Source organism: Dermochelys coriacea, chromosome 6, assembly GCF_009764565.3.
Source record: "Dermochelys coriacea isolate rDerCor1 chromosome 6, rDerCor1.pri.v4, whole genome shotgun sequence".
NCBI classification, from domain to species: domain Eukaryota; kingdom Metazoa; phylum Chordata; order Testudines; family Dermochelyidae; genus Dermochelys; species Dermochelys coriacea.
The window spans coordinates 66,785,486-66,798,655 of record NC_050073.1 but is presented as its reverse complement, the minus strand read 5'-3'; the positions used below and the strand labels follow the sequence as shown (position 1 = coordinate 66,798,655).

The following is a 13,170-nucleotide window of genomic DNA, read 5'->3' as shown; positions in this document are numbered from 1 at the left end:
GCAATCGTAAGTCAGGTGGATCAGAAGAGTTCGGAACAGTTTTTTGAAGACTTACTTGGAGCTAAGAACTAGCAAGTTGGATGCTCACCAGATTCTGTCTTGCTGCTATCGGCAAGGGAACTGAGGGAAGGTCATAGCCACCCCATCCTTCATACGGAACACGAGGAGGCACAGGGCACATGAACAGCCCCAACGGACACTGCTATTCAAAAGACTCCAATCTTGCACAGTGAGATCCACTCAGACACATACTTGAAGTAGGCGGCACAGTTCCCTCTGCACATTATGGCTAAAATTGTCCTTCTTTATCTCCCCAATCTCACCTGAGTTGCAGTTGCTACAAAGTTTAGATCAATTAGTGTGTTATTACAAAATACTAAAAAAGTATAAGTATAAAACAAGACTCCCTGAAAAAAAATTTTTTTTTAACTATAAAAGTCTCCATTTGGCCCTGGCCGGTTAGTTTTGTTAAGCAAGCACACTTCAATACAAGTTGTACAAGGTTCTCTAAAAGACCCTTCAACCACTGTTCTATTGAATATTACTTTAAATAATTTTTCTTCACTGTAAAGGTAGTGTGACTGAGTGCTCTTTGTATGATGACTCATTTTTCCTTTAACTGTTGAGCAGCAGCTAAGCCAGTTCAGAGAGAAGCCTTGCTTCACAAGTTCTTCATTTTCTGAACAACCCATCGATCGCTCCCTCCTCTCCTACACTTCTGCCATTGTCTCCATTCTCCCCTTCTCCAGCCTTTTCTTTGTTTCTGTGGAATGCACCCCTTCCTCTTTGCAGTGATTATATACCTACTTAAAATCTAATGAAAACTTTAAAAAAAAAAAAATCAGAAGTTGGAAGAGCACCTCACTCACCAACACAGCAACAGATGGAGTATGGAATATTATTGTGATATCTGGTGATCCACAGAAAGCTCTCAGACTGCATTCTGACTTCCTGATTCCTCAAACCTTCTCTGCCTTGGCATCCCCCATTCAATGTCATTGGCCAAGCTCACCTTTGGTAGCTCCTTTTTGACAATGCTAAGCCACACTTTCCGTCGGCGGGCATTCAGTTGTTCGATGGTCAAGTGCTTCTTCTTGGACCCTGGTGGTGGTGCATCATGAGAAAACTTAGCAAAAACTTTGTTCTGGTGATGGTGGCGTCTTGGTGACTCTTCTGAGGAGAGTTCTTCATCCCGTCTCCTCTTTTTTTTCACCTTTTTCAACTTGGCTGCATGGGAACAATTGACACAAGATCAGTTTCTTTTCCTGTCATTTGTGATCCTCCACATCAACTCCTATGTCCTCCCTTGCCCTGCTTTCCTAGCCACTTTATATCTAACAACAAACGGGACCAGCAAAAACGGGACTGGTCCAGGAATAATTTTATGTTCATCCCATTCTGGGCCCACCCATTCATAACACTAGCTACCTTTTCATTACTTAGCCATTAGGAAAAATATTCCTAGATATTGCTAAATGATGAGAGCTCGATACTCCTCTCCCCAGGGAAACATGCCTGTACAGTTAAAATACTTGGAAGCCTGTATGTTTTTCTGCCCTTGAGTGAAGCTCTAGTCACAGACATTTTAAAAAAAACAAACCAAGATCAGCATTTAGTATAAGTCTCAAACCAAGCTGTTGGTCATTTGAAAGAGATGTCTAGTTATATTTAGTACAGATACCATGTGTTCAGAGGAAACTAACAGACGTTAGGATCGGATAATTAACAAGTAAGCTGCAAAGATTCTGCAAAGCCAAGTACACTTAAGTTTCTGAGAGGAAAAACATATGTAGCTAGAAGGATGTTCAGGAGGATAGGGAAGGAAGGCAGGCCAAAATAACCTTCTTGAACATAGATCAGACTTTCAGTACTTGCACTAGGCAGAATCCACTTTGCATTGATAGTTCACAACCTTCTCTTCCTGTTTCCGCCCAGATTTCTAGCTGCTGACAGCTCAGTCAAGAAAGGAAACTGTGTTTCCTGAAAAACATGCATCTGAGAAACTCTAGCTGAGAGTTGTCAGAAGTAGATCTATTTTAATTCACCCCAGACAGCAGTTTCCTAACACATCCCTCCACTTTCTAGACTGTGGTCTCAGTCCCCATAATTCCTTGTTTAGAAGGATCACACCTATAAGGAGAACTATCCAGGTACGTGGCAACTTCTTGTGCTTTTCAAGCATTTGCTATATTTGCCAGAAAATAGAGTACCAGAACCACAGTATGCAATGATATCTGTTGATTCCAAAACATTATTGAGTAATGAAATAGGTTGTAGGGTGATTAGCTCTAGAGTGACAGAGACAGGCATAGTCTAAGTTGTCAGTGACCAAGACTAGGAAGCAGGAACTCCAAATTTCTAATCCCAGTTTTCATATCAACTCTCTCTGGGGGGAGTAGATAAGCCACAACCTAAGTCTTAGGCTCTTTCTATAAAATGTGATATTGCCTGCCTGCCTACCTACCTACCACCTACATTAACCATGAAGATTAATGTTTATTAGTAAGTGGAAATACAATATGACAAGTCTAATCACACAAACTCCAGTTAGTAGCACAGGGTGGTTACCTCACCTTTTAATTTTTTTTCATCTTTGAACTTCTTTTTCTTGGGCCCTAGCAGATGGCGCTGTTGCTCATAGTAGGGATCATGTGTGGAGAGTAGCCCTGCACTGTAGTACTGATATTGCTGCAACTGAAGCAGAAGTAAACAGTTAAGCAACATAACTGTTAACAGATATAGATGAGTAAACAAATTCAAATATTGTCCATAAAGAAAAGTTTGAAAAATGTGTACTCCTCCATATTTAAAACTGAACTGGATTAAAATAAAGATAAAGTAAAGCCACTGGCCAGATTTGGTTCCAAAATCTCTACAAAGTGAATTGCAGCCTCCTCACTAATACAGTAATATGTAAGAACTGTCTGTACAGCCTACAGATCTCAGCATACAATGCTCCAACTAAATTCAAATAGCCATCTGCTTGGCTCAAATTAGAACACTGCATGTTAGGACCTATATCGTTACTATAGGCCACATTCCCATTTTATAGCTGAAATCTGCTCTACTTTATGCAAAGCAGGCATAGCCATCAGGCTCCCACCAAGTTGCTAATAGGGTGCTCAAAAAGCTGTACTAAATTAAAGCATAGGTACTATAAGAACATGTGTAGGGCCCCACCTCCTGCAGTCATATGATGAAGTCAGAATCGCTGTTTTCATTTTTTTTAAAAAGTAATGTTTCTAACCTTCAGGTTTGCAAAGTAAAGAGTGAAAATACGGCCAGTGTAGCCAATGCAGTGTTGTCTGTCAAGACGATACACAGGCTCCCACAGAGGGAGAAAGCCATGTACAGCCCCATGCCCATCACCAGAGCAGACTAGGAACCTGCTTGCTGGAGGGAGAGGGAGGGGGGGAAAGACAACTACTGCCACTGTTGTATCTTGAGAGGGGTGTGAGTCACCACTACCATCAAGGGAAGAGGGGGTCTTCCTGGATGTCCTGAGTGTGATGGAGAAAAGAGAGGGCCTCTGAGGTGTACCCCCAGACATCAATGAAGGGGCAAGATGCTCCTGCTTCCTCTGGTGCATTCTGGGTACAAAGGGAATCACAGCCACCACAGCATCTCTCAGCAGCCAGGGAAAGGGGAGGCGCTGTCTTTGCAGCTCCCAGCTGGCCAGAAATAGTGAGAGTCATTGCAATTGCTCCTAGTACTCAGTCTGAGTAACCAGACATGACTGATTCTCTCTTGGGTGAAGGAAGGACCTGAGGCCAAACCATCCTCAATCTCTCTAGAGAAAAAAAAAAAAAAAAAGAGGAGGGAATGGGAAGGCTGCACTCATACGTTTGGGTGGCAGCCAGGGCAGGTATTCCTACAAATGGGTGCTCTCCACTCCTCTGGGCACCAACCCGGTAGAGGACTAAGTGTGTGTGGTGGAGATTTCAATGGTGCCACTCCATCATAGCTCTGTTGGGGTAGCAACAGCGGGAACCTAACACATAGAGTCCTATGTTGAGGTGGCATGAAGGGACCACATACACAGAAACCTCTACAAGAATGGGTGGGGGCCAATTCCTCCCTCCTCTGAGACAGACTCCAGTCCAGAGGAAAACATTTTAAAAAAAATTGGGAAACACAGCTGCAGTGCCATAAATGCTGCCTGAGAAACCACAGGGCAGATGTAGTACCTGAAATTATTTTTAATTTTTTTTTTAATTGAAGTGGATAGCATCCCTTTAAGCATGAAGAGAGTACAGCATCTGGTTTTTAATAATCCAGAAATTACATCGTTTTCATGACTCTCCAGACAACAACACAAGTAGAGTGTCCATAAATCAGCTAGGAAAAGAGTGTTAAAAGCAATTACTCCAAGTACAGTGAAACCCCGCTATAACGTCATAATTGGGGTCCAAAATATTCTATCGCGGGATCGCTTGATAGTGGGGTTATGAAAATTTACCATTTCAAGCCGGTCAGTTAAAGTCTTAATTAAAAAACAAAAAAAAAATTACCACCACAAGTTATCCCAGCACGTTTGAAACACAAAAATAGTAATTTAATTACATGTACATGAAAGAAACATGTGAAATCGACTATACTAATCATTGCGCAGAGTACAAAGTCAATCTGGTTGCATGACTCCATAATTTTAAATTTCATCACTTCTAAAAAAAAAAAAAAAAAAAAGCTATCTAGTGTGGTCTCCTTATTTGCCGCAGACTGTTGGCTTCTAGCACAGTCAAGAATGCTTTCGAGTTGGAGGATTTTGACGCTGTCCACATCTTGAGTTTCCAGTCACCTCAAAACTGGCTTTGAGGTGCTTTACTGCCTTGGACACTTTTGGTGGGGGAATTGAGGTGCCATCATCATCATAGTCATCATTAGCGCCACTGGTTTCGGGCTCTGGTGGTGCAGCTTCATTCTTCCCACTGACATTTGCAACAAGTTCATCATCTGAGATGTGTCCATATTTGGGGCAGATGTCATCTGCTGAAAACCAGTTGAGGATATCATGATGACTGTGCTCATATTCTCTGAGTGCTTCTTCGGCTAAACGTATGTCGTCTTCAATGAATCTCGTAAATTCAGGCTCGTCGTCGTGACCCTCATCGTGCGTAAATGACGGAAAAGCTGGACCAAGACCCTTTATCCAGCATTGTTCAATGCAACATGCAGAGATAGCAGCCCAGGCTTTCCCATCGAGGTGACAGACTTCTTTCAAGTTGAGTGACGCCAGTGATGTCAACGAAGGAGTTATCAGCTACTATCCGCTTGATCATTTTGCGACAATAGTTTTGCTTAAATACCGATATGATGCCTTGGTCCAGTGGCTGGATTTCTCACACAGTGTTCTTCGGGAGATAAGAGACTTTAATCTTGCTGTCATGACTGACAACATTTTCTGCTGGAGGGCGGGCAGGGCAATTATCCAGCATGAGGAGAGCTTTTTGCTCCTGCTTGAGTTTTCACAAATGAGCCTGAACAGCTGGCACAAAAGTTTTATGGAACCAGTCTTCAAACATGGAGCTATTCATACATGCATTCTTGCTGTTGGTGTATTCAAAGGGAAGGGCCTTCATATTAACATGATGAAAACATCTGGGAGACCTCACTTTTCTGATCATCAGAGGTCTGACTTTGTGGCTGCCAGACGTGTTGAGGCAAAACAAGTGTGTGACTTGGTCCTTCCTCGGCTTAAAGCCTTCTTGTTTGTGGCTATCAGTCCTGGTTGTGAGGGTGTGATCGGGTAACATTTTAAAGCATAAATCCGTCTCGTTGCAGTTGTAAACTTGTTCGGCTGTGTAGCAACCTTCCTCCAGCAACTTTTTAAGCTCAATAGGGTAGGAATCGGCAGTCTCTTTATCAGCTGACCGGATTTCCCCACACACAAGAACTTGGCTTATAGGGTGCCTTTTCTTGAATCTGTCCAGCCAGCAACCACTCGCCTTAAATTTGGATTCATTTCCATTGATAAGTATCAAATTTCTCTGCTTGAGCTTTCAGAATAGGGCCAGAAATGGGAACTCCTTCTGAGCGAGCCTGGACACCTTATTGGTATAAGGCTGAATCTAGGCTTTCATCATTAAGAAACTTGACCTTTTTACGCTGTAAACCAGTTTCCTTTTCAAGAATGCAGGGTAGGCTACAGAGCTTTTCTTCTTTTTTCTACCCTCACAGGGTGGACTCACTAATTCCTAGATCTCTAGCAAGCTGAGTTTGTTGTTTGCCCTTCTTTAGTTGATCTAGGGCATACAATTTCTCTTGGGCAGAAAACGACCTGCATTTGCAAACTGGCATATACATAACGGTAAAATATTTTTAAAAATATTAGAAATTAATAAGTCAATAAGCAAACACCATATACACGTACAACCAGAGAACTAAGTGCAATGGGCCTGCAATGGCTACGAGTCACTTTATCCTGTAAGACCGGAAGAACGCGGTTTATTTATAAATGTCATAAAAAAAGTATTCCGGCAAAACGCAAACAGTATTATGGCCTTAAAGGGGAGCCAACTTATGATCACATTACATCCGAATTTGCGGTACCGCGGGGTGCGTTATTGCGAGGTTTGACGGTACAACTAACTAATATTCAGGTTGTCAAACAAAAAATATATATATAGTTGACAGAACATTTTCAGTTGTCAAAAATCATAGAATATCAGGGTTGGAAAGGACCTCAGGAGATCATCTAGTCCAACCCCCTGCTCAAAGAAAGACCAATCCCCAACTAAATCATCCCAGCCAGGGCTTCGTCAAGCCTGACCTTGAAAACCTCTAAGGAAAGGGATTCCACCACCTCCCTAGGTAACCCATGCCAGTGCTTCACAACTCTCCTAGTGAAAAAGTTTTTCCTAACATCAACCTAAACCTCCCGTACTGCCACTTGAGACCATTACTCCTTGTTCTGTAATCTGATACCACTGAGAACAGTTTAGATCTATCCTCTTTGGAACCCCCCTTCAGGTCGTTGAAAGCAGCTATCAAATTCCCCCTCATTCTTCTCTTCTGCAGACTAAACAATCCCACTTCCCTCAGCCTCTCCCCGTAAGTCATGTACTCCAGCTGCCTAATTATTTTTGTTGCCCTCCGCTGGACGTTTTCCAATTTTTCCACATCCTCCTTGTAGTGTGGGATCCAAAACTGGACACAGTACTCCAGATGAGGCCTCATCAATATTGAATAGAGGGGAATGATCACTTCCCTCGATCTGCTGGCAATGCCCCTACTTATACAGCCCAAAATGCCATTAGCCTTCTTGGCAACGAGGGCACGCTGTTGACTCATATCCAGCTTCTCATCCACTGTAACGCCTTGGTCCTTTTCTGCAGAACTGCTGCCTAGCCATTCGATCCCTAGTCTGTAGCAGTGCATGGGATTTTTCCGTCCTAAGTGCAGGACTCTGCACTTGTCTTTGTTGAACCTCATCAGATTTCTTTTGACCAAATCCTCTAATTTGTCTAGGTCCCTCTGTATCCTATCCCTACCCTCCACCGTATCTACCACTCCTCCCAGTTTAGTGTCATCTGCAAACTTGATGAAGGTGCGGTCCACACCATCTTCCAGATCATTAATGAAGATATTGAACAAAACCGGCCCCAGGACCAACCTTTGGGGCACTCCGTTTGATACTGGCTGCCAGCTAGACATGGAGCCATTGATCCCTACCCATTGAGCCCGACGATCTAGCCAGCTTTCTATCCACCTTATAGTCCATTCATCCAGCCCATACTACTTTAACTTGCTGGCAAGAATACTGTGGGAGACCGTGCATCCGATGAAGTGAGCTGTAGCTCACGAAAACTTATGCTCAAATATATTTGTTAGTCTCTAAGGTGGCACAAGTACTCCTTTTCTTTTTGCTTATCAAAAACTTTGATAAAGTCAAGGAATAACACATCCACTGCTTTCCCCTCATCCATAGAGCCAGTTATCTCGTCATAGAAGGCAATTAGGTTAGTCAGACATGACTTGCACTTGGTGAATCCATGCTGACTGTTCCTGATCACTTTCCTCTCCTCCAAGTGCTTTAAAATTGATTCCTTGAGGACCAGCTCCATGATTTTTCCAAGGACCGAGATGAGGCTGACGGGCCTGCAGTTCCCCGGATCCTCCTCCTTCCCTTTTTTAAAGATGGGCATTACATTAGCCTTTTTCCAGTCTTCCGGGACCTCCCCCGATCACCAGGAGTTTTCAAAGATAATAGCCAATGGCTCTGCAATCACATCCGCCAACTCCTTTAGCACCCTCAGATGCAATGCATTCGGTCCCATGAACTTGTGCTTGTCCAGCTTTTCTAAATAGTCTCTAAAATCAGCACTTCTGAAGTACCAGTCACCATAATAACTAAGTGGTGTACACGAATTTCAGATACAGGGAAATCTCTGTCCTGCTCTCTAGTTTAGTTGACTTTTTACTTCTGAACATACTGTCAGATTAATCTTCTGCTCCAGTTAACTGGCAAGCTTTTGGAGAAGTAGTGAGACTTCCACCACAAAAATAAATTTGTAACAAAACTCTTTTATATGCATGTTCTCTCTTCCTCCTTGGGGACAAGCTACCGAATAATGTGGGTGTTTCAGCTGAATGGTACCTTAAACTACAGTCTGAAAATAACTAGTGTAATCAGCCTTCGTTTTTTTTTAAAAGGCCTAACAGTTGTGTTCTATACTGCACTTTCAAGAATATGAATGCATGTAGAGTTAAATTGGGGCCTCTTCCCAAAATGCAATATGTGATTTGTAAAAAAGTGGCTTGCCTCTTAAAGGCAAGAGGCCTGACGCCAGCCAACCCTAGTTACTAAACAGGGATCATCTGATTTCCCTATAAAAGGCAGCAGGAAGCTGAAGGATGGATGCTCAGGGAAGAGGGACTGTTCCCAGCTAAAGGACACTGTAGAAGAACTTCATGCAAATAAAATCAGACTAAGATCAGCTGCTGTCACTGGAGGGCTGCTCTCAGACTTATGAAAAACAATGTGGAGTACATTTAAGAAGCTCCTTGTAGGGGGGAAAAACTGAGCCAAGGGACTGCTTGCCAGGCTCCCCTGAGGCCACAAAGGTGTGCAGGGAGGAGGCCACTCACTGACAAGATTGCACTGGATGAACAGGGACAGAGAAAACTGGACAGAAGCAATGAGAAGGGTAGGAAAATCATCTATTTCTCCACCCATGTGGTGGAATTGACAAGTAAATTGAAGTGAGAGTGCCCATTTTCATTTCAGACTCTGGCCCAGCACTATGGTTTGTCAGTATGTAATGGGGAACACAGGGAGTGTTCACCTCCACACACTTTCTTCTGCAATTCAAATAGAAGCAAAACAGTTTTGGCAACATCCATTTAATGTAAGAAGGCATGGAATGTTGGAATCAGAAGGGTCCATAACAGTTGGGGAGATCTAAAAGAGTGCAGTGACAGCAGCAGGATCCCCTCTTCTCCCAAAAGGGGAAGAGAAAGAGGGAAAGTGAGTGAGGGAAAGTTATAGGGATTTGTAAGTGTGTGAGGAAAACAGTGTCTGGAATGTGAAAAGGAAAGTGAAGAAAGAAAAAAGACTGAGAAAAATGAAAAGCCAACAAAACCAGGAGAAAGAAAAAGGGGGGGAGGATGAGGACAGAAACCTCTGCTGAAAAAGTAGAGTGCTCATGACTATTCTCTTACTGCAAAGAGGCTGTGTGTAGGCCATGAATTGCCGCCTGTGGTTTAAATATACCATTTCAAGCTTAACTGCAGCAGCTAGCTATATCAAAAAGTATCCCATTACACCTCACTTCTCACACTTGCTGAGTTAATTCTGGTCTCAGGACAGTAGTTAGCACTGGTAAGGAGGTACATGGGTTTGGGGCAAGGAGAGATACCACCGGTGCATTGGTGTTTGTGTAATGTTGAGGGATTCTCAGAATAGGGGATTCTAGAATGTAAGGTCAGCAGCTTGCCCACTGGCCTGTAAACTAAATTACATTTTTTGGACCAAGTTTTAGGTTGTCCTCGTGCTGCACAATAGGATGTTTTTCTAGTCTGCCCGAGACTACACTCAGTTCTGTAAGCAAGTTTAAGATCAATTAAAATATTGCAACATATTTTTTTAAAAAAAAGGGGGTGGGAGGGGGGAGAGTCAAAAATTCATGAGAAATGTGTCACATTCCAGGGATTTTACCTCTTTGTCCTTGCTGTATTTACTTTGATGCAGTTTCTTATACTTGTGCAATCGCAGCATATTATGAAGCTCCTCCTTGCTAAGGGAAAACTCCTCCTCCTCCTCCTCCTCCTCCTCTCCATCCTCATCACTTGGTGAATCCGTGTCACTGGAGTCGTCACTCAGGAGGATGCTCTGGCAAGAGTGAAAGCATCTCTAGTTTTACAACAGCACACCTCACAGTGAATTATTTACTTAGGCAGAATTCCTGCAATTGTTTGCCCAATTAAGTACTGCAGAACTGGCCCAACTGCAGTAATTACCATTCATACAGTGCTTCCTATTTGAAATCACCAAAAAGCATTTCCATGCAAAACACAAATAGTTTTCTTAGTCTGTCCTAAGAAATGGAATGCCTCATATGCAGCCAAAGCAGCAATTTCTACATCGTTCCCTTTAGTTATACCACTGATTCCAATTCCTTTTCTTGTATTATTTGATTTTAAAGAGACACTTGATTAAACTGAAGGGGCAGTAAATGGCAAGCATTTTTTCCTTCAAGTGTTCAGGTTAACCTGAACATCTTAGTGCTGCAACAGATCAGAAATACCATAGCTGGATTCACAAAAGGATATAGTAAATTTATTACCGTAACAAAGCTAAAAATTCTATATGGAATTTAACCTCGTGATTCTGGATAAAAGAGGAGCAATGATGGAGGAGAGAAATGAATCTTACACACAGCCCTACCCCCCTTCACCCCTCACCACATATTGCGCTACATAATTACCTTATTGGGATTTCTGCTTCTCTCTGAAGATATGGCAACTACCAAAAGCAAGATATCAAATTTGATGAACCTGCAGCCTGAGCTACTATGATAATTTTTCAGGAGAGCATTCCTGAAAGGCCAAGCACAATACTCTAAGGGAAACATTCTCTCTCTTTATACAAAGCCAGAAGAGCCTTTGAGGCCATACACAGTGAGGTACAAGTTATGTCATGTCCTAAAACTACTTTATCTTCACTGGGGATCAGCTCCAGAATAAAAGAGCATAAAGCCATCATTCCCTGCCACTCTCCTTTCCCATTCTGGAGCAATAATGAATTGGGCCTCAAATGTCCATTTCATTTATTTGACCACAGCTCATTGTAATTTGGACATAGTAGTAAGTATATTTCATGTTTTTGAACACACACCTCATTTAAATAAACCAAAAATACTATCATTCACTGAGTATCATCAGTTCAGTCACTATTTTAGCATATAGAGGAGACTAAGACTCTGATCCAAAGAGACCATAACTGCATTCTGTGCTATATAGGTTCTCATACCATACATTACCATAGCATCAGAGAGCCTTCCAGTAGCACATTAAGCAATGTGACTAACATCCGTCATGTGGGGTCATTCTCTCACTCGCTCTCTCCCAAGGACAGAACTGAGTGTAGAATGTACAGGTTTGTTTTGGTAGCGTTTGTTTTGGGTTTTTTTTAAAATATAAATAAAAGTTGTCCTTCCCCTTAATAATACAGAAACTAACAATAAAATCTGACTACTTTTCAGAAAGCTTTGCACTGAACTAATGAAGAGGGTGCAGTGAACAAATGAGAAGAGACCAAGAAAGTGCAAGAGCTACTCCTGGGGGCATTCTGTGCCAAAAAAATAAAATTCTGCAAATTTTATTTGTTAAAATAACACTATGTAATCACACCAGTTTCAATTATTTTGGTAATTTATTTCAAAATATCTGTAAGCAAAATATGTCTGTAACAATACAGAGACACACAAAAATTCCCCCAGAAGTAGAGAGTTAAAGAAACCACTATGACAATTTAGTTCCTGTTTCTCTGCCCCCACGTCCCGCTAGAGCCTAGCTGGGGAGGGAGAGGAAGGATGAGCAGACAGCCACAACCCCTCCTGCTCCTAGAACCCACCTGCAGAGCCAACCCTAGCCAATACACCCGAACCCCCTCCTCCCCAGAGCCCAACCATGCCCCCCCAGCCCAGATGACACCCCCCCCAGGAGCCCACGGATCCAGAGAGAGAGAGAGAGAGAGAGAGAGAAAGCCTGATGCTTGGTCACAGACCTGCAAGGAGTTTCCTGCACACCACCCTCTCCTTCCCTCAGGTCATGCCAGAAACCCCCCAGCTCCCTCTCCCTCCCCCCAGCAGGGTCTTCTATGTGCAAGTTGGGCTCTACCGAGTCCAGTGACCCCCTAGTGGCAACTAGCAGCACGGTAGCCCATTTCTATGGGGGAAAGGAAATTTTGCACACATGTCAAGTTTCTGCAAAATTCTGCATTGCACAGTGGTGCAGAATTCCCCCAGGAGTAAAGAGCAAACTAAAATTTTTTATGACATCACTTTTCCTCTTTTCACAGCTCCACAAAACATTCTCACAGCCCCACACAGTTACACTACTTCACAATACTATGTTCTGTCCCTAGTAAGAAGGCACTGCATTTTCTTCCTAAAACCGCTCTGCAGTACAATATTCTTAATTTTAGGCTGTATCCAGTGAGTCCTTGGTGCAGCTGAAGAGCAAGGGTTACAAAAGTGGCTTTAAAATACCTTGACATTCCCCCAATCATGAAGCTCAGAGCATACCAGTCTGGTCCCTGATATGACTTACAGCAGCCTTTAGACTGCTCTAGTTTATGACAGCTGCCAATGGCCCTAGGGGTTATTCTGGTAGCCAGGAGTTGCTAAGGCATATGGGAGCCCTGGTCTTGCTCTATTTCCAACAGCCACAAATCCTGTGCTAGTGACCAGGAGGGGAGTGGTGTGTAACTGTTATATGGCTCAATGCCATGTGAAGATTTGCCTTGATGGAGCGGATGGAGTTGTCATTTGGCTGCAACTGCCAATATTAGTACATCACCAAGCAATCCTAATGAATAAGGAACACCAGGAACTAGACTTTCAACAACATATTTTGTCTTTATAAGGAAGGGGTAAAATGAAATGAACCACTGAGAGGCTTATAGTCAGAGGAAACGTTTAGAGCGCTACATTTGACTGGCCCCTCCCA

The 13,170-nt window shown here is 42.9% G+C and overlaps 1 protein-coding gene across 1 annotated transcript in view; it reads right to left on the bottom strand.

Moving 5' to 3' along the window:
• The window catches only part of INO80 (INO80 complex ATPase subunit), a 126,829-nt gene that overhangs the window by 88,691 nt on the left and 24,968 nt on the right, over positions 1–13,170 (bottom strand). The window contains exons 5-7 of the mRNA XM_038408051.2: positions 10,157–10,330; positions 2,574–2,694; positions 1,013–1,227 (exon numbers count right to left, since the gene is read on the bottom strand). Coding sequence (XP_038263979.1) covers positions 1,013–1,227; positions 2,574–2,694; positions 10,157–10,330 — 510 coding nt within the window. The remainder of the gene's footprint in view (positions 1–1,012; positions 1,228–2,573; positions 2,695–10,156; positions 10,331–13,170) is intronic.